Genomic DNA, 25,601 nt, shown 5'->3' with positions numbered 1-25,601 from the left:
AATTGCAGACAAGAAACACTATGTCGTGCGATGTCAGTAATTGTCAGTAATTATCTCTCTCTTCCCCAATGATCAATATGTGTCTATGTAGCGGTACTAAACCATCACTTTGATCATCTTCAAAAGTTTTTTCTGTTGAACATCTAGTATTATATTTGTACATCTAGTATTATATAGTAACATAAGTACAGTATGGGTAAATTATAGTGTAGCGCATATTGAAACGAGATGATTGAGGGTGACAATAATAGCGAAGTAAACGCAAGGTGCTTTCTTGTTTTCTAGCTGTAATAAAAATTCTTTTCTAGAATATTTTTTTTAGTCGATTTTAAATACTTTCGAATACAAGCGAGTTTCTTTGAAAATACTAAATAGAAATGAAGCAATATCGAGTAAATCCGAAATTATATGTAATCATCCAAAGAAACAGCTAAAAAAATTACAAAAATATGAAAAGAGGAGGTAAGATTAAATTAAAAATTTTTTAAATTAAATGTATCATTGAAATACAATTTATTGACATTAATTAGAGCATATCAAAACATACAGAAATGGTGAATAGTTAGTTGAAAATTGAGTAACATTATTCACTGAATGACCTAAACGCTGCAAAGTAAGACATGGCAATTCGTACCACCTTAAATCGAATATAAAAATAGACATGAATTGCTTTATATATATATATATATGTCATAAAAAGGCAGCCTCATATATCTTTGTGCATTTTACTTACCGCAGCATAGGTCGCGATGGATAACGGAATCATATTACCTGCCTTCAATCCACATGGAATATTACTTCTGTAAAGAGTCATCATTAGCAAAGATTTTAATCGAGGCGAAAATTTGTACCATTCTACAGCATATCTGTAAGCATTAATAATAATCGCCTTTAACTAAATTTTCGAAAAAAAATTTTTTTAATGTATTTTGCAAAAGTTAAAATAATTAACTTATATAATACTTTGTATTTTAATTATATTTTTACAATGATAAGCGAAAATTAATCCAAAAAATGTTCCAGGTTCAGTCTCTAATATAATAGAAGTATCCATAATAGAAGTCGTAGTGGTCGTAGAGTCTTAAGTCGTAGAAGATGACCAATCATAGTTCTTCTCATATTTGACTGTGATTGGTTAATTTTCGATTACTTAAGACCTTAAGACCGCTATGATTTCTATTGTAGACTGTTTTAAAAACGGCAAATCGACGCGCAATTTACTTGAATTGAAGTAATAAAAATTCATAAAAATTTATTAAACCAAGATCGGCTTTCACTAAATATAGTTCTCTTTACTTATTTATATATTTTTTCAATTATGTTTTATTTAAAGTATTTTAAAATTGAACAAACTTTACATTTAATGGATCTTTCGAATGTGCTTGTAGCACTATATTATTATATTTATTCAAAATTTATTGTTACATTCACTAAAATATATGTGTTATAATATAAAATAAATATTACGCTCGATAAAATATATCCTGACTTTCATCCATTAATTTTTCACCAGAGTAACATATGATCATCAAGTCAGTTAACAATGCGATAAATATAAATGCGAATTTTACCAGTTGCGGCATTTGATTTAACACATAAAAAATCTGTAACAAATTAGAATTATTACATAATGGTCTGAGTAATAATTATATTTCAATTTAGAAACATTTTTTTAATTTTGCCATATGTATCGGTAAGGTTTAATATTGATGTAAATTATAATTGTACGCCTTAACCAGTACTGAAGAATTTATATTTTTTAAATTCAAAATTATTTCTTTTATATAAACTCGATTTTATGTTTTTTATCTATTATGAATCAGTTTCACATAAATGTTAGGATATGAATATAAGGAATTATATGCAAGAATAGTAAATACTAACTCGGCCGCAATAAATAAAGAAGGAAAAATCCGACTACATTATTGTTAAGCTCCTTCATTGAATTCTTGAGTAGAAGGTTTGAGAAACTCGCTCGACTCAATATTAAATGAAACAAAAGTTTATTTGGTTTAATACAAGAAATTTCCATAGATTCGGAACAATTCAGTTCTTCAAACAAAATACATTTGCCCAAAGAGCGACAAACAAACGCGCTTAATCGATCAATGCGAGATGCGGTTAAACGCGTATCACAACAATTATGAGTTTGATTGTTTTGTATGATTGCGTATTTGTAATCCATTATTATATAAATCTCTCTTTTTGTAATTCCTCTAAAATATTTCTTCGGGATATTTTATAGAAATAATTTCTATAATACTTACTCGAACTCCGATTAGACTTATATTTCCGAGAAGTAATAGTAATAAAAGTAATGAAAGTCCTTGAAATGATGATTCCAATATATTAACGAATCTAGATTAAAAATTTACAGGTTACGTTAATCCATTGAAGTTAAGGGGAGGGAGAAAGGAGGAAACATTTTATTCATAGAAAAACAAGATGTAGTATAAAACTTGCTTACTCTAAAGCAAACTGATGTTTCTTTAAACATATTATATATTCCCGGTATATTATTTCCTCATTAAATGGATTAAGCTCCATATTCGCACGATATCCACATTTGTTAATCTTAGTGTTATTATAGGCTTTGGAAATTATATTCTCAATTTGTTTACTGTAAAAATGATATCTTGCAAAAGTTAAATAAAATATATGTATAATGTATGTACGAAAAATGAAACACATACGTCATACAATATATGAATAGAATATGTATACAAAATGTATACTAAGGTTATAAAATACTTAAAACAATACTATTTACCATATTTAATTGATCTACCTGACAGCGGCAAATAAACTACATGCATGAGCGGTGCACGTGATGTGCATTGAATCAACACCAATCAAAATGTTCACACCTATTAGAACTACAATGGTAGTGTAACAAAATATTAGTAAAAAGTAATCATCTTTATTCACTCTGAATTCGATTTCGACCGCAAAGACTCGCGGACGTGATTCATTAAGAGGTAGCACTGTGTCTAACAATACTGGTATTAATGGTATTGTCATAAATATTAACACTAGGAAAAACGATAGCACTGCAACATTTCGAAAGAATAATGTGTGTTTGTTCACAATAATATCAATTTGAAGTATTTTAGAGCAACATCATTATTTTTCTTAAAAAAATTGATAATTGTATCAAATAGGGGACCCCCCCTCCTATGATCTTGACCTTGATATATATTGTCAAGGTCATGATCCTAAATAATCTCCATCAGGTTTTAGCAATCGCTCGTCCTTCATTAAAAAATTATTAACAAAAGAAGTTTGAAAATGTCTCTTTTCTACTATATAAAATAGAAATTTTCTACTTTAAAATATATTTTACAACTTTCCATGCGAAGCTACTCTCACCCCACCTCCCCCACTGCTTAGGGGCGCACGATTTCTACGCGAAGCGAAAACCGTACAAATTTTTTCGCATGGAAGTCGTACGCTCTCAAGCAGAGGGGGGGAGATGGAATGGGAGTTGCTCACGTGGAAGTCGTACAACCCCAAACACAAGAGAGGTGGGATGAAAATAAAAATCTTCGTTTTATATGGTAGAAAAGAGACATCATGTTTCAAACTTCTTTGTTAATAGAAAGTCCTTTTTCATGAAGGACGAGCGACGGCTAAACCTTATTGGCGGTTACTCAGGGTCATGACCTTGACAACATATGTGAAGGTCATAGGAGGGAGGTCCCTTATTATATATAAAAAAAAAACCTGTTATTATATAACAAAAATGTTATATTTTTTTCATAACTTAACTTTATAACGTAGCAAATGTCATGTCTATACTTATAGTCTCAATTTATTTTAGATCATAAAAATTTTAGTTATTTTATTTTGTTTATATGACATAGTTATTCTACATAACGTACTTACTCGAGAAAACTATTGTGAACCTTCGTGACAGCATAGCGTAATCTTTCATGATTCGAACTTCCACATCACTTGTAAATATGTCCCAGTGTTTATCAATGGCTATACATAACTGTTGCAACTGTTTATTATAAATATGGACATGATTTTTACAAACATATTATATGTAAAATAATTTTCTTAACATAAGAATAACGAAAAGAAGTAATGACAATACGATAAAAAATCTGTGAGTTTACTCTGTCCTGATTCCAAATATTATGCAATATCCTTGCGGTAAAAGCTGTCGTAAAAATAATTTGATAACAGGCATCGAAAACCATTTGTGGATCACCCCAATGATCATACAGCAGTAGTATCTACATATGTTTAATTATGATTCGTAAATGTATTACAAGTGTATAGTTGTAAGATCGATCGTATAAAATCGTTTTACTTATTTAATTAACTGTTAATTTTTAATTATATACATTATGCTGCTACATTATAAATTATATCTTGTGATAATAAGATTTGTGCAAAGCAATATTATTATACAGATCTGCTTTACAATGATAATATTATTTTAATAGACGGATCGTTATAAATGTCAGTAGGATGTGTTAAAACATTATCAAATCAATTATATGTATACCAACCGACACACATTACCTCAAACGGATAGTAACTTATTTCCATTAGCAAGCAGACAGTCCGTAATGAATTTCTTATATTCTTATTTTGAAACAGCCAGAGACCTGAGATCGATAAAAATACTCGATTTACGTTGTACTCTCGCAGAAAATTCGCTAGCATGATATTTGCTCTCCTATATACTAAAACGTAATGATATAAAAGGTACACGATCGATTAACTGTTGAACAATACAGGTTGCAGGATAAGAATATAATATCGTGCGATGTCAGTAATTGTTAGCCTATCTCGTTTCTTCGATGATTGAAATATATCTACTTGTCGATATTAAACTATCACTTCCATCATCTTCAAAAGCTTTCTGTTAAACATTTTTCTAGTTTGAATAAATGAAAGTGTCATAGTATTATAAGTATAGGAAAGACATTATAGGAAAGAGATTATAGCATATAGAGTATACTCAGAATGGCAGAATGATTGAGGGTAACAGTAAGAGCAATATAGGCACAGGGTTGACAAATAACGCGTTACTTGTAATCGCCGTTATTTTGTTAAGCGTTACTTTGTTATAATAACGATTTGGTAATGTGGACATTGTGAATTTTTTATAATAGTAATGCTAACATCAGAGTTCGGAAAGTCAGTCGTTACTTGCAATGGATTGAAAAAGTCATTCGTTACTGAAAAAATTACTCCTAATTTGTAATGGGTTTTTAGTAACGAGTAACGTTACGCGTAACGTTTCGCGTTACTCATTATACTTATAACTTTTTCAGTGTAACGCGTAATAATGACAAGTTCTTTTCAAAGTGACTTTTCTAACCTTAGTACAACCTTAGTACAACCTTAGCGTTTATCGTCATAAAAAATTGCAACATCGTCATCAAATTGTTTATTATTACTATAACCTACGTAGCACAGCAGCACATGGAAAGCGTTTTCGAAGCGCTCTTCAGATCGCACGACCCAAAACTGCTGTCAGTTATGTGGTTTCATAGCACATGAATAACTCGACAGATTTCAAATCACATTGATCAAAAAATGATTATGCGCATAAAAAACTCTTTAAAAGTGCTTGACTTCAGAAGCGATTCAAAAGCGCTTTTTTAGCGCAGAAATATCGAGGTTTTGTAGACATTATCCCGGGAAATGTTTTATATAAAATTATATAAAATTACATACAATTTTATATAATTGTACATAAATGGACTGAAAATGAATATTTTATATATAATATTGTATATAATTATATATAATTATATATATATTTTTTTTTTTTCGGGTATTTAAAAAAATTTTATTTTGATAATAATATAATTAAAATAAGCATATTAAAAATTTTATAAAATATTTAAATTTATAAATATGAAGAGCTCGGCTAGTTTTGGCAGTAAGTATATAATATGTAATAATTGTAAAATATCGTACACACACAGCGCTGATAGAAAAATTTGGCTGAAATTTTTTCATATTTTTAGAATACTTTTCAGTAAAATTTCAGCATTTTAGAAAAATTTCAGTTTAATTTCCACGATTGTTAACTGAAAAATTCATTTTCAGCAAAGTATCAGCAAGATTTTAAAGAAATTTCAGCAAAATTGTCAGAGAAATTTCAATTCAATTTCAAAGAAATTTCAGCGATTTTTCAATATATTAACTAAAAAATTCACTTTCAGTGAAATTTCATCAAATTTTCAATAATTTCGCTGAAATGTTCCAAAACGTAAAATAATTTGAGCGAAATTTTATCAAGTTTAAATTCAAGAATTATCAAAACTAAACTATCATCGAAATACAATTTATTGACATTGTACAATAACAGTTTATCAAACTTATAAAAATGTATCGGTGAAGAAGTAATTGAAAATTCAGTAATCACTCTTTGAATGATGTAAACGCAGTAAAATAAGACATGGCGATTCGTATTACCTTAAATAGAATACGAAAGAGACATAAGTTATTATGTACATGCACACACATATATATATATTGTGTATATATATATGTATATGTACAGTCAATATTTCTTAAAATCAAAAAAAGGTTGTTACGGAAAGATTTGTTTTTGCCAGTTCGAGAAAAGGCCTTTTCGTAATACCCTTTTTTCGAAATAATAGGACATCATATAAATATGTAATTTACACACACACACACACACACACACACACACACACACACACACACACACACACACACACACACACACACACACAACATTATTAAAAATAGCTTTATCTTTATATTTTTATGCATTTTACTTACCGCTGCGAAAGTCGCAATGGATAATGGAACCATATTACCTGCTTTCAATCCACATGGTACATTACTTCTGTAAAGAGTTATTATTAATAAAGATTTTAGTCTAGGCGAGAACTTGTACCATTCTGCAGCGTATCTGGAAGCATAAGTTAATAACTGATTTTACCTGATTGATTAATAATTGATTAATAACTGATTTTAATTTTCTAAAAAGAATTATTAAATATTTGTAAAAATTATATTAATTAAATTACTAATGTTTTGTGTATTAATTATATACTATATTTTAATTATAATATATTATATTCATCTTAAATGAAAGTTGAATTAAGATTTTTAAATCTTTTGAATATGCTTATAATTAAATTATTATTAATTTTGTTTAAAGAATGCTTTATAATCGCTAGTATATATTAAGATAAAAAATGATTATTACGCTCGATGGAATATACTCTGACTCTCGTCCATTAATCTCTGACCAGAGTAACATATAATCATCAAAGTCATTAGACATGCTGTGAATATAAATGTGAATTTTATTATTTCCCCCGCTTGATCTAATAGATAAATGATCTATAACAAATTTAAAAATGTTCCATAAATATTTAAAATTATATTTTTATTCACAATAACAAAAGTTTGATAAGATTAAAAATTTTACAAAAATGAAAGAATTTAGCAATATGTATTAACTTATTACATATTATTACTAATAAGGTTTAATATCAAAAATATAATCATAATTTTTTGTTCTTAATTTTTGCTCAAAATTTCTTTTATACCTTTATATATCTTTTATATTTTTATTCATCAGTTATTTATCTAATTAGCTTAATATTGTCAAAATTAAAATCTGCCCAGTCGACACAAACTGAAAGTAACATAACGTCAATGTTATAATTTCGTACTCTACAATATAAATGTATTATAACATATAGTGTTATATAACAGTTATATTGTGGAGTGCGAAATTATATTATATCATTGACGTTATGTTACTTTCAATTTGTGTCGATTGGGTGAATTGTTTCAACTATATACGAAACTGAAAAGAAAATCACTTATAAAATAACCCGGCTTGGAAAATTACAAAAAGGAAAGGTCAGGGGTGGGCAGTATTTGAAGTACATGTATTTAAAATACGTATTTAAATACATCTTTGTATTTTGTATCTCGTATTTAAATACTTTTTCTGAGAGTATTTTGTATTTTGCATTTAAATACTTTTTTTTTAGTATTTTGTATTTTAAATTTGTAAATACTAAATATATTTAAATTATGTAAAAATTTTTTTGATGAAAGTTAAAATCGTACCTATTGTTGACTCAACCTAAAGTGCGTTCCATTTCACGCATGATGTGCATAATGCATTATTTATCCTTGTTTACATTTAGTTACATTACAAAACAACAAGGATAAATGATACATCATGCACATTATGCGTGAACCAGAACGCACCTCTAGCGTTGTGTCTCAGTATCATTTTCTTATTAAGGCTCAGTTTCACAACTTACGGTTAATTCTTAACCGAGGTTCTAGAATTGAAAAGAGATAATGAATACGTTAAACCTCGGTTAAGAGTTAACCGTGAGTTGTGAAACTGGGGGGGGGCCTAAGGCTCTTTTTCGCCAACCTCGGTTAAATTAACCGACGATTAGGTTATAACCGACGACAAGGGTAATAGTGGAAAGTATTTGAAATACGCATGTATTTAAAATAACGTATTTAAATACAATTTTTTGAGTATTTTGCCCACCCCTGGGAAAGATAAATGTTGATAATAACGGACTCAGCTCCGTTCGATAACTTTGTCCTTCACAGAATATTATTAGCTGTATTCGGGGAGACGCTATAATTAACGCTATTTGTCATTCTATTTTCATCATCCATTGCACGTGACACAAGGACCATATGTCGCAGGTAGTGCTAATAGCGCGCTCCCCGAACACAACCATTGAAGGTTACGATTCTGAGTGATCTGTGGAAGAGTTTAGCCTACGCTCGTTATTTATTAAATAGCTATATATTTACAAATAAGGTTGACAATATAAATGTGTATTTAATTGTATAATTTAAATTGTAACTATCACAAATAACTTTCAATATAACTTTCCACGCACAAAGCGAAGCCCATCTCTTGTTGTTCGTCGTTAAAAAGTTATAAACGGATTATAAATTTAACCTCTCCTAGGCAGGGAGGAGAATATGGGATAGACCCCCACATGGGGAGAATCCTTCTCAAGTCAAAATCATCGGAGTTCGGTCCCTTATTGTCAACATTTACCAAAAGAAAAATTTGACTACATTTTAGTTATTTTATATATAGTTACATGTTTATATTTATGTATGACATTCTATATGAATAGTTTCTAAGGCTTACTCGGGTTGCAATCAAACTTATAGTTCCAATAAGCAAGACTAACAAAAGTAATGAAATTCCCTGATATGATGACTCCAATGTATTAACAAACCTAGATTGGGGAAATTAATGAATTAATTTATATATAATAGTGATATTATATTATATAACAGTATTATATTAATACAGAGAGAGAGAGAGAGAGAGAGAGAGAGAGAGAGAGAGAGAGAGAATAGAGACAAACATTTTATAGAGGGACAATGAAAATTACAAAAAACAACTTACTCTATAGCAAGTTGATGTTTCTTTAAACATATTATATATTCCCTGTACATTAATTCTTCATTTAATGGATCAAGTTCCATATTCACACGATATCTACACTTGCTGCTTTCTTTATTGTTACTCGCTTTCGAAATTATATTCTCGATTCGTTTGCTGTAAATAATATCTCACAAAAGTTAAATAAAATATGTTTTTTTTTAGTAATAAACGAAACATATACGTGACGTAAAATACGTGTACGGAAAATGTATATAAAATATTTATAACAATATTATTACAATATTTAATTGATCTACCTGACAGCGGCAAATAAACTACACGCATGAGCGGTGCATGCGATATGCATTGCATCAACGCTCAGTACGACGTTCGCACCTACCAGAACTACAACGGTTGTATAACATAAAATTGGTAAAAAGTAATCATCTTTATTCACTCTGAACTCAACTTCAACCGCAAAAAATCGCGGACGTGATTCGTTAAGAGGCATCACAGTGTCTAGCAATATTGGTGTTAATGGTACCAATAAGATTATCAACATTAAGCTAAACATTAGTACTGCAATATTCCAAAAGAGAATTGTGTTATATATTTTAACATCATATGATGCTATATTCAATATATTATCCTTGCAATACTTACTCGAATAATATCTTGTAAATTTTCGTGATAGCATAGAATAATTTTTCATAACTTGAACCTCCATATCATTTGTAAATATGTCCCAATGCTGATCAATAGCTTTGTACAACTGTCGCAACTGATTGCAACAAACATAGAAATTGTTTAATATGTTAAGTCTGAAATAGTTTTACCACAGTATAAACATAAGTAAAAAGGAAAAACAAATGTAACACATTACAGTTATAAAAAAAAACTTGCCTTGTCGTGATTCCAGAACTCATTCATCTGCCTCCCAATGAAAGAGATCGACATCATAAATTGATAACTAGCATCAAAAATCATTTGTGGATTGTCCGAATGATCGTACAATAATAATATCTGTGTGTCACGTTAGATTATCATCCACAAAGTATGTTACATATAAATAAATAAATATAGAATTGTGCACGATTTATTCAATACAAAATGTCATACATTTGTGTGTATGTTTAATTATGTTTAGTTATAATTATTATATTAAATATGTTGCATTATAAACTTCTCATGACAGGAACACACATAAAGCTCGCTAGCGCGATGTAGTATACATATATTATATTTAAATCTTATAAAAGTAAAATTTAAAACTAAAAACACAAATTGGATGTATCTGTCTAAAATATATTGATCCATACGCATTACCTCGAAGGGACAATAACTTATTTCGATTAGAAAGAAGAAAGTTTGTAAGAAATTTCTGATAGGCTTATTTTGAAACGGCCAAAGGCCCATGCTCAATAGAAATATCCGGTTAACGTTATATTCTCGCAGAAAATTTTCTAGCATGGTTATTCGTCTTAGTTTCTCATTGAAAGACTATAACAGGATGATACATGCTGCATATGTATGTTATTGATTCCTTAACATGTAAGTCGTGGCGCAAATAATATAAAATTGTAGGATATCTGGAATTGTCACTGTCAATTTATCAATTTACTGATGTCAGAGAGTGTCTGATACTAAACCATCACTTTTCTATCTCTGAAATATCATTTATTGGACCCTTTTGCGAAGTGACATGTTATAACATTATGCTATTGCGTGATACAATAGAAAGTTGAGGGATGACTATATATAATAATAATGTAGACACGTGCTGGCTTCCTGTCTTATTCGTACGTTTCAAGACGTCGTCATGTTCGTTTCTAGTTTGCTAGAATATCTAACAGATAATTTTAAACACTACAATTGTGTGTGTGTACAAATGGAATTTTTAGTTTATCTTTCAAAATAGGCAATGGTATGTAATAAGAAAAACAAGCTCAAAATTGAACTATACTAAAAGAAATATATACAGGATGTCCCAAAATGACCGCCAAATATTTCGTGGACTGGTAGAGCGGACTAACCCGAGTTAAAGGTGCTCTACTATTTTGCAATTTTTGCAATAGTCAACAAGATATTAATTATTAAAAATCGCCGAATATTGGTTTTCAATCATTTTTTACTCAAATACTATCAACTTTACAGAAAAACAGCAAGTGACGTAAATTATTTATTTTCTTCTCATAGAATTCTGAGAATTTTTTTAGTACCGCATTTTCTCATGTTGGTAAAAATAGTTACCAATAAGAAAATGTAGTACTAAAAATTTATAAAAAATTCTAAAAAGATTCCTAGATCTCTATGAAAAGAAAATAAACAATTTTTGTCTCTTGCTGTTTTTCTGTAAAATTGATAGTACTTAAGTAAAAAAATATTGAAAACCAATATTTAGCGATTTATATTTTCTTTCTTTTTTTGTCTTTTCGTTTCGCGCTAAATTATTTTTCGTTATTTAATTTCACGTCGTCTATCTAAAATATTTCTATCAAACAATTGCGAATATTCCTAGCGAGAAACTTATTCGGCGTAGTATTATTCCGTCATGCCGACATCGCGTGACATGTGTCACGTGATGTGTCACGTAGGGCGAGTCAATAGAAGCACCTGCGAGGCGCGTGGCGTGTGCCGATGTATTGCGACGAAATTCCTGGAAGGATAATTCCGCACGGAATTAAGGAATCGTTCCCATATGTTGAAGCTGTCATGTCATTACCACCCTACACAAAATTTAGGAAAAATTAATCCGATCGAGGCACCTCAACTCCTATAATCTCTCGGAGTAAGAATAAGCTCGTGCACCAATCACGGCCCGCGACGCGTGTGGCGCTCGTCGCTCCGAATCCTAAGTAGGATTTCAGCCGCTCTGGCCGAGAATACTATTAAATTCGAAGTCTCGTGTTATGTTTAATACATTTTTTTGTTTAATTTACTATCTTTTGGCCATTGTGACTGCCTTAATTAGCCCGAAACAGATAAGTAAACGCGAATTTGTCGCGTTAGCGAGCGCCGACCAATCGAGAGCCGGGGAAGGAGCAGTGCGGACCACGGAGAGAGGCCCAAAATTTAATTTGTTAATTACTTTAAAATTCCATTGATTAACGAAACTGATTTGATCCCTCAGTTCTAAATTGAATTCGTGGCAACCGTGCCGAATTTCAGTCCGGTATGACTAATATTTCCATATGAAAAAGCATTTTCCAAATTTGACACGTATTACTAATTCCGAGAAATTCGAGCTCCCCCTTTCTCCCGACTCGCGACCGACTGACGCCTATATAAACGGGGCGAAAATCGAGCAGGTCGTCATTTTTTATTACATCAAGCTGATCAGACCGAACCGCTGGAATATCTCAATAATATCGCAAATTTTTAAAAAAGGAAGTACGCATGTGTCGATTTCTTTAAAGCTTCTCCTTTTCTATATCTCTCGAGCTGATCGCGCTTGTATAGGAGCTGCTCAGCCCTTCTTCCAAGCTGACCGCGCTCGTAAGAGTTGCTCAATTCTTCCTTTCACTACCATTCATCTCTTTCATAATTAATCTCTAATTCTGCTTTCCTAATAATATTATTCAAACAACCGCGTCGGTAACTTAAACAAAAACATTTTCGGTAGAATGATCAAACAAGGGATCCGCGTCAACCTCAATATAACCAACGTATCAGCCAGTTCAGTATTAGATAAAAATTTAAACGTTATTATGGCATTATATTCAACTTTCAATCCATTCCTCCATCCCCTCCCGAAGGATATGAAATGATGAAACGGCTTGAATTGCTTGAATCCATCATTAATTTCTTTGCTAGATGGACACTAATCATTTTAACTTTGGTTACAATTACAATTATTTGTCGAAGCTACGATTACTAACAATAATGGTAGAATTTGAAGAATATTTTCTAAATTATTCATTCGCTCAAAAGATAAAATAAATATAGGAACCAAGTATAATATTCTTTAAAAATCTATAATGTTTATTTAAGACTCTGTAATACAGTATTCATAAAATTAAATACTGAGTATTTAAGTATTGTACAAAACAGTTTCTTATAATAAATCAAATGATGCAGGGGAGATGTTGATGACAAATGATGATTTCTCATATTTCTACAAACGTTTAAACGCTCAATTTATCGATCTATTTTCTTCATTGGATTCCCTCATTAAGTACGCAATTCTGCAAATTATTTCAATACAATTTAATTGATAAATAATATAACGAATTACGAAAAAAAATGAGAACATACATTTCAAATCGAGTATACTTTTTTCTAGAATATCCTAAAGAGATCAATTGAAAACGAAAACAAGTCTACCAGATCATGTACATGGTAGACGAAGAACTAAGGGCTCTCGAAGTGAATGAGATCAGATATTTCTGGCTGTGGACAGACGCCGCACGTCGCCCAAGGATCCTCTAGCTCCCAAAGATCCGGCGGCAGGTGCTCGCGACCGGGTGGTGGTCCACGTGGTAGACTTGATGGATACTGTTCCACGTCGAAAAATCTCTCTAGTTCCTCTGGATCGAATGGAGGATACTCATAAGGTGCCTCGCGCCTTGGTATGTCGCGCATCGTGGTTTTTATCCTGGACACAATCGGTATATCTTCCTCCTCTTCCCAGGATATGTCGCCCTCACGTAAAAACTCCTCCTCGAACGGCACATCAAAACGCAAATCCTCCGGCAACGGCTCCTGAGCTATCCTCTCGAATTCCCGTTTAGTTCGGCGAGCTGCCTCACGCGCCCTAATTCCGGCCATACTTTGTTGGGCGAATTCGCGTGCCGCCACAACGGTTGGATGTTCTCGACCGTATTCGACACGAAACATCTCGCTCTCAATGTCAGGAACTCTGTATTAAACGTGGACATTGACTTGATAATTTTCCAACTAACTGATATGTAAAAGTGATGAAACTTTATCAGAAAATTCTTCTCTTGTTTTTTGCTCAGCAATTGTTATTTATTGGTACACTGTTATCGAAAAGAAGAGGGAAAGTTCCCTTTAATTAAAGTTGTTAATCTCAAATTTATTCATTTAAAAACAAGTTATTATTTAAAAACAATCTTATTTATAATATATCGGTTCTCTATTCATACAGTACCGATGTTTGCAGCAATATTGCTACAACATTGCAACATTGCATGTTGCAATGCAATGTTTCAGAAACATTGTTAAATTTTTTAAAATATTTGAATTTAAGAAATTCTTTGAATATTGCAAAGAAAATGAAATACAATGCGTGGAGTTTCTTATTATTTCCATTTCACTAGTTACAAAATAGGCATACCTGCATAAAGTGTAAAATATATTCAATACTAGAAATTAAAATGCCTATTCCGGTCGAAACTAGATCTTTAATGCTTAAATAATTCAATGTGAATTATATATATATATATATACTATATATGTACTTGCACCATATTTGTAGTTCTTCAAACTGCGCGCCGAATTGGTTTTCCAGACTTATAAACGCAATTAAATTACTGTAGTAATATCACGAATTAAATTAAATTAACTAGAAATTCTTAATAATTTTTGACGCATATGTGCGTCCTAAGCTTTTAGACTATCGAGGCAATTATTTAAGCATTAAAGATCTAGCTTCGACCGGTATAGGCATTTTAATTTCTAGTATTGATTGTGTTCTCACATGTTACGGTCTAAAATAAGATTCTTATTCTTTATTTTCTCTCTTCCTCGTGATATTCTCACCTGTAAATATATCTAGGTCTTTCTTCTTCTGCGAGTCTTACCGCGTTACCACCAACATTCGCCACAGCTATCACAAAGTCTCGTCTCGCTTGTTGTAAGTCCTCCAATTTGCCCTGCACTGTGACCGCTTCAGCAGCATCTTGCTCATCGAGAGTCTCACTACCAAACAATGTCCGTGATTAACAAGTCATTGAAACATTCCAATTATTAATCTGATAAGTGAACAGATTTAAAAAATTCTTTGAAATTATTTATTCCACGAACAATGAAATTCCCAATATTTATCATGAAATAGTTCTGGATTCATTGGCTGCGTTCAGCGGACTCAACAATTAAGTGAACGCTCGATGCTATTGATGTATTCCTCCAGATCTAAAATGCTGATTGGATGATCTAAAAGAATACATCAGTAATAGCGAGCGTTCACTCAACTGTTGAATCCGTTGAACGCAGCCATTGAATGCATCCAGAAACACGACCGCTCACTGAGCGCTCAGTGAGCTCTTGCATCTGATTGGCATATTCCATTAGATCTAAAAATATAGACCAAACAGGTACAAGAGCTCACTGAGCGCTCAGTGAGCGGTCGTGCACCCAATAAGTTTACTATAATGCTCCTATTAGAAAATTCAGAAGTTTTAAATATACGATCCAATTTGTATGTTGAAGTACAATCTTTTTTTTCATATTTTTTTCTTTGTGTTAGACTAGGTCCACGACCTTGCTTTAAAAGCCTTAAGTCATAAGCCGGAAGAGATTAAGTAACAATAATTTCTGTCTTTAAACTGTTTTTCGCAGTCTTTAGGCTTTAAATGTTAGACTTAAGCGAATTGAGCAAAACCCAATTCTTACGGCCTAAAAGCATAAGTTCTGTGGCCGATATATCATCACTTACAACTTATAGCTCACGGCTTACGGCCTCTTAAAGCAAGGTTGTGGACCTAGCTTTAAGGTAGTACTAGCGCGACAATATCAACCAAAAATTTAGGTCCCGTTGCGGCTTTCGGTGGCGATACCTCATTCCCGCCAAAGAGAGAAAACTTTCGATTGTGCCTGTCCAAGGCCGCACACACACGCAAAAAGAAAATTAATACAGATAGACTCATGTTGGAGTCCCATGAGACGTATTTGCCGCGTATCGCGTAATCGCGTAACCAATCAGTAATCAGTAAGATATAAAATCACAGCGGATCGCTTCTGATTGGTTACGCGGTTACGCGATACGCGGCCTCATGGGACTCCAGCATCATCGGACTCCAGCATCAGACCAACACCGGTGCTGCAAGATGCTAGCTGGCCGTCCTCTCCACTCCCTATCACAGTACCACTCCCTTCAGTCGCCACCACGAACTCCTTCGTGGTCGCCATCATATGCCAAAGAAAATCGAAACATTGCGTTCTTTTCGCGGCTCTATTTTCCTAACTAAACGGTAAAAAATTATGACCTTTTTTTACAATATCCGTTTCATATTCCTTCATCGCGTGCTCGTTTTTTGTAACAATCCTAAGAATTGTATAGATACTATAATTAAAAATCTGACGCTTGAGTTGCGTATATGCATCATATGTTATTAAAACTGCACATTTTAATTGCAATTATCTCAAAAACTAGACGGCCGATATGTTTCTAATTGTACATAAACATAGACATCATTTCAATTTACTTACATTTCAAATTTTAGCACATTCGTAAGAAAATAGTTTTATATGCTAGTACTACCTTAAAGACAAAAAGGAATAAAGGAGATCCACAACTTTCCAACTTTCATCTCGCAGGAACGAATTTCTTTCAATCTAATTTTATTCATCTATTTTTACAGGATATCATCAGGGATAATTTCAAGTTTCACCTGATCACTTGAATCGAGCGATTCGCCACTTCAGATGTCGCCGCCTCAACGCTGACCGCAGTTGGTTGAGGGATACTGACGATAGTGGTGCGATTCTCGTTCACTGATTTCGGTGGTATCACGATGCTATCAATTGGACCCTCACCTACTGGCTCGGCTTGGATCACCTGGGCATGCATAGATCTCGCTAATTCCCTGGTTCTCTCTGGAATAGCCGGAAGCGGTTCTGGCGCTCTTCTCTCTGGCGTCACTCGTCTTTCTGGCCTTCTCGCTGGTCTAGGAGGCGAAATCGGCGGAGACACTGTCGGGGCGTGTCTAGGTAGTAGCCTTTCTCTACCAAATCTAGAGATATAAGAGTGTAAAAGAATTGTAAAATATATTTAAGATGCATTTTAGGAAAAAATCTTTTATTGCTTATAAGGGGATCCTAAAATGAATCTGTTTTATCAATTTTTTCAAACAAGTATTATATTTTTCTAAATGTCTTTATAGATTAAAAAATCCTTCTTCATAATTAAAGTATAAACAATAATGTAGTCCAAACCGGTCGACTTTATGCCAAAAATGAAAAAAAGTGGAAAATTGCAGTTTTATTACCGATTTTTAACGTCGACTCGTAATATTGCTTTATATAGGAGTTTTATACTTCATACGTATAAAACAATCTTGGTTTGAACTAGAGATTACACGAACGATCAATGTTGAATACTAATTGTTGTAAACAATGTTGAATAAGAATTAGGTTTAGATACTTAATACGAAAGATTAGTTAGAAAATTTGTACATATGTATGAGAGTCACGGTTGCCAGGTCTCCAGATTTCAACTGGAGACTCCAGTTTTCGGGACCAATCTCCAGTTCTCCAGCAGATGGGAAAAATCCCCAGTTTTTCGCTGGCGTGGGGTATTTATTAATTGCATATTTAAATTACGTGGAAATTAATAAGAAAGTCTGTGATTATGTTCGCAGTTCATGTTATTTTACGAATAATAAAAAAGCTTTTTTTTCTCTTTTTTTTTAATGAAACAATCGGTAGGCCTCCAGTCAAAATATGAAATCTCCAGCGCATGACCTTCGAGCCCCAGCCGTACAGTGCTCGGGACCTGACAACCATGATGAGAGTATGATATTGATATAGTAGTAGTATATAAAGATATGTCGATGTGTCGCATTTTATTGGTAAAACAGCGATCTCGTCAGAGTTCGGGCTTCACTTTAGGATTCCCTTAAGGAAGCGATGTTCAGCATGCGAAACGTTTTAGAAATTCTGAAATAATGTAACGAAGCTGCACATATTAGTTTTCAAAGTTCACCTAGGATCACCACCGATCGGTGCAGGTGTCCTTCTTGGTCTCCTTCGCGGCATGGATTCCTCTCGTTTACGTTCATATTCCTGTTTGAACTTCTCCGCATGTTTTACTCGGGCCAGCATCGCCTTCGTCATAGTTGGTCTGGCAAAGTCGACTCTCCTCGGCTCGGCTGGAGTATATTGTCGCCTTCTGCTAGGAACTGTCAAGACTGGTTGTGGTTGTCGCCCCGTTTCCTTCTGTTCATACTCTTTCACTACAGTAGCACTTCTTGACTGTCGTAGTGCCTGCGTTTTTGTCAGACGAGGTTGAATTCTTGGTTTTCGGCTCGCCATCGTCGATTGTTATTGATATTAGGTGATTCTCGACATTAAAGTACTGTCGTAGTGCCTGCGTTTTTGTCAGACGAGGTTGAATTCTTGGTTTTCGGCTCGCCATCGTCGATTGTTATTGATATTAGGTGATTCTTGACATTAAAGATTAATATATATATATATATATACAATATTTTTATAGTAATATAATATTAATGTATATTATAAAATTGTATTACGATAGAGAGAGAGGAGGGGAGGGGGGAGAGAGAGGGAGAGCGCGATACAAAGGCTACTTTATCCTCAAGAAATATAACAAAGAATTATTTGCTAAATTATGGGTGCTTTCCATTTAGTGATACACTATTCTATCTTTCTTGATATTCCAATGAGTAACAAAGATAAAACAACACTTATGTCGATTTGTGTCACCATGGAAAGCACTCTGTGTTTGACTTTTTTTAAATAAAAATATAATAATTTTTCTGCACTTAGATTGGTACACATCGACATAATGTCTTTGTGAGAAATATGATATCGCATTTACATTTTTATGACACTTTGCACATTATGACAGCTTGTTTAATATTATTCAGGATAATAATCCAAAACATAATGACTTAGATTGAATAACTATTGAAAAAGCATTTAAAAAACCTCGTAAAAATATATCTTCTACAGTCTCCGAAAGATAAACTTTTCTGGTTAGCGCGACGATTTTTCTTGGCGCTCAAATAATAGATCCAGTATTTTTTCATGTTGCGAAAGTTTGCAATACGTTAACAGTCCATGCCGGTATAACCGGCTCTTAATCAAGGCCGGATTGATCAATTTGCCATCATGCACAGGAATTTTGTATTATGACAGGCCTGAAAGGTTTATGTGATTTAGCATGAAGAAATCACTGGTGACAGACGCGACAGCTTTTGTTTCGTTTTTGCAAAATGTATCTCTTAATCGAAATGACCGTATCTCTAAAGTTGACATGAATGAAAGAATCTTCTTGTTTTATGCGATTTTTATACCGAAAATAAAATTAATTTATACAGTGATATAATATTGAAGAATAAAAGTAATGCAAACTCTTGACAATTCAAATTATAAGGATAAAGAGTCAGGTGTGGAATTAGTGTGCATAGTTAATAATTCAAACGTAGCGAGTTTAATAAAAATAAAAAATTAATTATACGTCATTAATTGTGTTCCAGCTTAATTTTGATTGGATTCAATATTTTTTCTTTTTTTTTTTAATTGCGTATATTTTTAATGTGTAAATATTAATTTTCATTTCTCTCATATAAGATTAAAAAATAAAAAACTCCAACACTTTTTTAATTTTTTAAATATAATGATCCGTATTCAGAACACGCTTTTATCGATAAAAGCGCGTTCTGAATACGGGCCACTGTGTTTAATACGAGAGAGCTTCGTTAACAATCAGGCATCATTACATTGTATTGAGTTATGTTAGCTTACATTCGTTCACATTTGCTAACTCAGTCATGGTGAAATTCACCAAGACCTCGGTGCAATACATTGTATTGTATTGCATACCTACACCCCGTCAGCCGTTAGATGAGAAACTTATTTTCAGAAAATATCGCATACGAAAATACTAGGAAAATCTATAAAATATGTAACGTATACTATATAGTATTTTCGTATCTATTCGTATACGATATTTTTCAAAAATACGGCTTCAAATTGAATCATTGCCCAAGTCTCATCGCATAGAACGTGGAAGTGGGAACTACTATGAATTGGGAAGATCTGTGGAGTTTCGTTGTTTGAGGACAGAAACGAGGTTTGTAATTTTATTATTCCACATAGGTTTTCAAATTTCAAGTAAAACGAGATCTACCCCACCTTCTATTTTGGGAGATACGATCTTCCACGCCAAACGAGGTTTATTTCTATTTCTAAACACGTATATACGCAGTAACTTCTTAATTAATAACTTTCTAATAAAAGTAATGAGCACCTAACACCTATTGGAGATCACTCAAGGTCATGATCTTGATAACATACATCAGGATCAAGGTCATCGGAGTCGGATCCCCTATTGTAAACATTTATTTACCAAAATTTTTTATGTTGAAAACTAAAGACTAAAAAAATGGCAATACAATAAATAAACAATTGCATATAGCGTTTATTTCGAATATTTATTTTATTTTATTTTTTACTATTGTCTAGATAACATTAATTATCACAGAAATGGATTTTCATATATAGGATAAAAAGTCCCAGACCGGTGAAATATCTCGAAACCAAAGCATTTTTGGGAAAAATAATTCAGATAAAAGTTGTAGGGTTTTAAAAGATCTATTTACTGATCACGTTTGTTTGACCTTGGATGGCGTCGCCAAGATTAGTGTCACATGGATTTTTTTTAATAGGATACCCTACTTTTTATTCCAGAATCTAATAGCTGATGTCAAGAGTTTTTTGACACCACAATCAAGTTTATTTTCGTTAAGTACTTTTCGAGTTATGAGGCTTGAAAGTTACGGTACCGGCATTAACAGTATCCAAGGTCCGACCGATGATTAAAACCTCTTGAAAGTTGTTCAGGGTCATTACCTGGATTTGTCAAGATCAAGGATATTGAAGGTTATTCCTCTTATTTTCATTTTTGCACTAAAAATTCATTTTTACATAAAAATGAAAACAGAGGAACGACCTTCAATGTATGCCAACCTTGACAAATGTTATCTAGGTCATAAGATATTATAGATCTAGGTCGGTTGGATACTTTGGGATTGTGGTAATGTCGGCGGTACTGTAAATTTCAAACCTTATAACTCGAGAAATACTTAATGAAAATGAACTTTATAATAGTGTTTTGAAAAGCTCTTGACATCAGCTATTAAATTCTGGGATAAAAAATAGGGTGTCCCATTTCAAAAATCGATGTAACCCTTGGTGACGCCACCCAAAGTCAAACAGATGTGATCAATAAATAGATCTTTTCAAATCCTACAACTTTTATCTAAATCATTTTTCCCAAAAATACTTTGTTCTCGAGATATTTCAACGGTCCGGGACTTTTTACTCACCCTTACGTACTGTATATAATTTACAATAAATACAATTTTAAAATGCGTCACTTAATAATCGGCGGCGTTACTAGCCAGATAATCGCGACGCCCAATATTGGACGCCTGTTTGTTTTGCACAGCTTCCAATTTTGGACACTCTGTGATCCTATGTCCGAGTCCACCACAATAACTGCATCCGCGTTCGTCTGCGATAAAACAAGAAAGATATCTTTAGAGTTACAAGAAATAGCGACATAAATTTATGATGAAAAGAAATGAAGAAAAGAAAAATATATCTTACCTCCCAGATTGAGATATTTTTCATTCTCAGAGCAAAGTTCCAGCAAGAATGGTGGTACCTTTTGCTTTGCTTCCATTAATAAATGTTTAAGATCAAGCAGTACTGATTCATCGTTCGCTTTATTAATGAAAGTCGTTGCTATACCAGTACGTCCGGAACGGCCAGTTCGCCCTATCCTGTGCACTAAAAATTACAAAATTACGTTAAACGGTTCACTTTTTTTTTCGAAATTACCATTTTTCATTTATCACTTATATATTACCGTAATTTTCTACGTCGTCTGGCATGTCGTAATTAACAACGTGTTGCACATCAGAAAAATCGAGACCCTTTGATGCAACGTCTGTCGCAACGAGTACATCTTTTCGACCTGCGCGAAACGCTTCCACTGAACGTGATCTTTCTTCCTGATCTGAAAGAATATAATAAAATGAATGAATATATTTAATTTATATTGATATTTTAATTATGAAGAATTAATGCGATTAATCAGTAATGGCATAATTTTATATCAGTATATTAAGGTTTAATAAAATGTATAATAGTTTATCTGAAATATCCTACCTATTCCTCCATGTATCGCAACAGCTTCTACTCCTTTTATGAGCAGATACTCATGGATGGCATCCACATCGCGCTTCTTCTCTGCGAATATTAAGACTGGCGGTGCAGTTTTTTGAAGACATTCCAAGAGATAAACAATCTTAGCCTCTTGCTTAACATATTCCACCTCTTGTATTACGTTCATTGACGCGGCACCAGCGCGACCAACGTTTATAGTTACAGGTTTCACCAATGCTGAACGCGCAAAATTTTGAATTCTTTTCGGCATAGTAGCAGAGAATAAAAGCGTTTGCCTTTGACCCTGTAACAAGCAACAGTTATTATTTTTATTATTTTAATAAACATTTGATCTTTCTGCCTTGCATAAAATGCATAAAATGCATAAAATGCAAGGTACAGAAGGTACAAAGTAGTAGTTACCTTGAAAAATGAAAATATTGTTCTAACATCTTCTTCAAATCCCATGTCTATCATACGATCTGCCTCGTCCATGCAAAGATAACGGCATACACTTAAAGTAACCATCTTTTTATGTAACATATCCATCAATCGTCCTGGTGTTGCTACCATTATATGTACACCTCTATAAATAATAATAAAAAATAAGTTGCAACATATTAAAGATAAAAATATGAAAAATATAATTAACAATAATAATTACTAACTTGTTGATTATAGCTAATGACTCTGAAACTGGCACACCTCCTATTGCCAAGCAACAGCGTATCTCTGGACAGTCCGTTTGTTTTAAGCTATTGGTGTAGTGTCGGATTATGTCATAGGTTTGTTTAGCCAATTCTCTTGAAGGACATATTATCAAGCCTATGAATCAGAAAATATTAATATTGATATATATATATGTATATATTTATTAATCGATAATTCTATTTATTATTGTAAATATTTACCATAAGGTCCCTCCTTTTTAATGAACGGCATATCGATTTCTTGTTCCAGACAAAATTCAATGATAGGTAAAACAAACACCAACGTTTTACCACTACCGGTGGAAGCTATACCAATCATGTCGCGACCAGACAATCTGCAAGTATTTAATTGTATCATTTGTATTATTCATTAAATGTATTACACAATAAAAATAATAAGCACAATTACATCAATTGGAGACTCACACTGTAGGTATTCCTTGGACTTGAATTGGAGTTGGCTTGATGATACCCTTCTGTTCCAATCCATATAAGATTCCTTTATGAAATTTCATTTCCTTGAAAGTTTTCAAGGGTGGCGGTACTTCGTCACCCTCCACAAGTATTCTGAGCTTTCTACGTACTCTCTCGTGACGCATCTCACCGAGATTAAGTATCATTCTTGGCGGTTGCCAATTGGTCTTGATAGAATCCTTGTATTGAATACCCTTGGCTAATTCAGCCACACCCATTAGAGCTTTATTCTCAGCCACACTTTCCAAGATCTTCTCCTCCTCCTTCAACTGCTTCTCCATGGCACTCTCTTTCTTGGCTGTTAACAAAATTTTATGAATAAATCTTTATTAAATTGTAATGCTTTTTCATTACTTGTTAAAATTCTATTCATGGAGATTCTGCACCTTCAGCTAATTTCTTCAATTCGGTGTGTTGGTCAAGAAGAGAGATATTCGATTTCCTTCCCCAAACCTGTCCATCATCATTGTCAGCATCATCTTTTTCATTCTCACTACTACTCTTCCCGATGCCATTAGTAGCTTCTTCTTTTAATTGTCCGAGTTTACCCAATTTCATGAGCAATTGCTTTTTACGATGCTTGGCAGGTACATATGGTTCGTAATCGTCATCCGTATCCAAAGGACTGTCTTCTTCCTCTTTCCTTCTATACATCTGCACATTCAAAACAATTTAATAACGGTATAAAGAAATATACGTTATACCATAAAATATTTAGAAAATACTTGAAGATTTAAAGGACACTTTATAACATCATAAAATGCACATGTTATAAAATTAAAAATATCTCTAGATTAACTAACCTTTATTGGAGGTTCGTTGTTATCTCGATTATTCTGATTCATTGCAGAAATATTTTTTACTACAATGGATTTATTGGAAGATTATACTGCGATATATTAGAGCATTAATTACTCATATTTTATTATTTTTCTATGTAATTATAATAAAGTACTACCACAGAGAGAAACCTTCTTCCTCTTCTTCCTGCGCCCTCTGTTGGATTTTTAATTCATTTCAACGAATCATAATGCGGGGTCTACAATAAAAGTCGTAGCGGTCGTAGAGTCTTAAGTTGTAGAAAATTAACCAATCACAATCGAATATGAGAAGAATAATCGACTCTGATTGGTCAATTTTCTATGACTTAAGATCCTACGACCGCTTCGACTTCTATTGTAGACCCCGCATAATACCACGGATCCGTGGATAACTCCGGTAGCCTATCTCCTCGAGGACAAAAGGAGATTCTACTTCTTTTTCCAGAGAAAAACCTAAGAGAGGCCATGCCGGCCATTTTCCTGTTATGCGGGGTCTACAATAGAAGTCGTAGCAGTCGTAGGGTTTTAAGTCGTAGAAAATTGACCAATCACAGTCGAATATGAGAAGAATAATCAACTGTGATTGATCAATTTTCTATGACTTAAGATCCTACGACCGCTTCGACTTCTATTGTAGACCCCGCATAAGAAATTGACCAATCACAGTCGAATATGAGAAGAATAATCAACTGTGATTGATCAATTTTCTATGACTTAAGATCCTACGACCGCTTCGACTTCTATTGTAGACCCCGCATAAGAAATTGACCAATCACAGTCGAATATGAGAAGAATAATCAACTGTGATTGATCAATTTTCTATGACTTAAGATCCTACGACCGCTTCGACTTCTATTGTAGACCCCGCATAAGAAATTGACCAATCACAGTCGAATATGAGAAGAATAATCAACTGTGATTGATCAATTTTCTATGACTTAAGATCCTACGACCGCTTCGACTTCTATTGTAGACCCCGCATAAGAAATTGACCAATCACAGTCGATTATTCTTAAGCCCATTCTACAATGAGCAGTAGTCCGGATCTACAATAGGTGTTTTAAGCTTTAAGCCGTAAGAAATTGACCAATTACAGTCGAATCC

The 25,601-nt window shown here is 33.0% G+C and overlaps 3 protein-coding genes across 3 annotated transcripts; all 3 read right to left on the bottom strand.

Annotated features, from left to right (window-relative positions):
• Positions 1-599: 599 nt before the first annotated feature.
• LOC108728459 (uncharacterized) lies at positions 600-10,384 on the bottom strand. The gene is made up of 14 exons (XM_018457015.1): positions 10,301-10,384; positions 9,715-10,178; positions 9,419-9,571; positions 9,155-9,245; positions 7,211-7,347; positions 6,692-6,910; positions 4,534-4,690; positions 4,122-4,241; positions 3,886-4,003; positions 2,789-3,050; positions 2,468-2,620; positions 2,221-2,358; positions 712-866; positions 600-634 (listed from the first exon to the last, which is right to left on the bottom strand). The coding sequence occupies exons 1-14, from the start codon at positions 10,382-10,384 to the stop codon at positions 600-602; spliced, it is 2,286 nt and encodes a 761-aa protein (XP_018312517.1).
• Positions 10,385-13,388: 3,004 nt separating this feature from the next.
• LOC108728486 (uncharacterized) lies at positions 13,389-19,510 on the bottom strand. The gene is made up of 6 exons (XM_018457049.1): positions 19,247-19,510; positions 18,282-18,638; positions 16,969-17,310; positions 15,119-15,277; positions 13,652-14,255; positions 13,389-13,581 (listed from the first exon to the last, which is right to left on the bottom strand). The coding sequence occupies exons 2-5, from the start codon at positions 18,608-18,610 to the stop codon at positions 13,748-13,750; spliced, it is 1,338 nt and encodes a 445-aa protein (XP_018312551.1). The 5' UTR covers positions 18,611-18,638; positions 19,247-19,510; the 3' UTR covers positions 13,389-13,581; positions 13,652-13,747.
• Positions 19,511-20,906: 1,396 nt separating this feature from the next.
• abs (ATP-dependent RNA helicase abstrakt) lies at positions 20,907-24,652 on the bottom strand. The gene is made up of 11 exons (XM_018457039.1): positions 24,635-24,652; positions 24,480-24,538; positions 24,063-24,330; positions 23,629-23,974; positions 23,404-23,537; positions 23,161-23,317; positions 22,916-23,078; positions 22,496-22,796; positions 22,194-22,343; positions 21,932-22,114; positions 20,907-21,836 (listed from the first exon to the last, which is right to left on the bottom strand). The coding sequence occupies exons 2-11, from the start codon at positions 24,519-24,521 to the stop codon at positions 21,700-21,702; spliced, it is 1,881 nt and encodes a 626-aa protein (XP_018312541.1). The 5' UTR covers positions 24,522-24,538; positions 24,635-24,652; the 3' UTR covers positions 20,907-21,699.
• Positions 24,653-25,601: the final 949 nt, after the last annotated feature.

The sequence above is a fragment of the Mycetomoellerius zeteki genome, unplaced genomic scaffold (genome assembly GCF_001594055.1).
Source record: "Mycetomoellerius zeteki isolate Tzet28-1 unplaced genomic scaffold, Tzet1.0 scaffold62, whole genome shotgun sequence".
NCBI lineage: Eukaryota > Metazoa > Arthropoda > Insecta > Hymenoptera > Formicidae > Mycetomoellerius > Mycetomoellerius zeteki.
The sequence above is the reverse complement of the archived record's forward strand: the minus strand, read 5'-3'. Positions and strand labels throughout refer to the sequence as shown.

What these genes read in the sequence shown, in the direction of transcription:
- LOC108728459 (XM_018457015.1), bottom strand. Translation starts at nt 10,384, where the DNA reads ATGATTTTTGATGCTAGTTATCAATTTATGATGTCGATCTCTTTCATT. An exon ending in TAAGTTTGATTGCAACCCGA is followed by an intron (nt 7,348 to 9,154) that starts GTAAGCCTTAGA and finishes AATTTGTTATAG; the next exon opens with ATCATTTATCTATTAGATCA. An exon ending in AAATATCCCGAAGAAATATT is followed by an intron (nt 867 to 2,220) that starts TTAGAGGAATTA and finishes TAATGCTTACAG; the next exon opens with ATATGCTGTAGAATGGTACA.
- LOC108728486 (XM_018457049.1), bottom strand. Translation starts at nt 18,610, where the DNA reads ATGGCGAGCCGAAAACCAAGAATTCAACCTCGTCTGACAAAAACGCAG. An exon ending in CCGATCGGTGGTGATCCTAG is followed by an intron (nt 17,311 to 18,281) that starts GTGAACTTTGAA and finishes TTATATCTCTAG; the next exon opens with ATTTGGTAGAGAAAGGCTAC. An exon ending in AGACCTAGATATATTTACAG is followed by an intron (nt 14,256 to 15,118) that starts GTGAGAATATCA and finishes CGTTTAATACAG; the next exon opens with AGTTCCTGACATTGAGAGCG.
- abs (XM_018457039.1), bottom strand. Translation starts at nt 24,521, where the DNA reads ATGAATCAGAATAATCGAGATAACAACGAACCTCCAATAAAG. An exon ending in CAATATTTTCATTTTTCAAG is followed by an intron (nt 22,797 to 22,915) that starts GTAACTACTACT and finishes TGCTTGTTACAG; the next exon opens with GGTCAAAGGCAAACGCTTTT. An exon ending in AAAATATCTCAATCTGGGAG is followed by an intron (nt 21,837 to 21,931) that starts GTAAGATATATT and finishes GTTTTATCGCAG; the next exon opens with ACGAACGCGGATGCAGTTAT.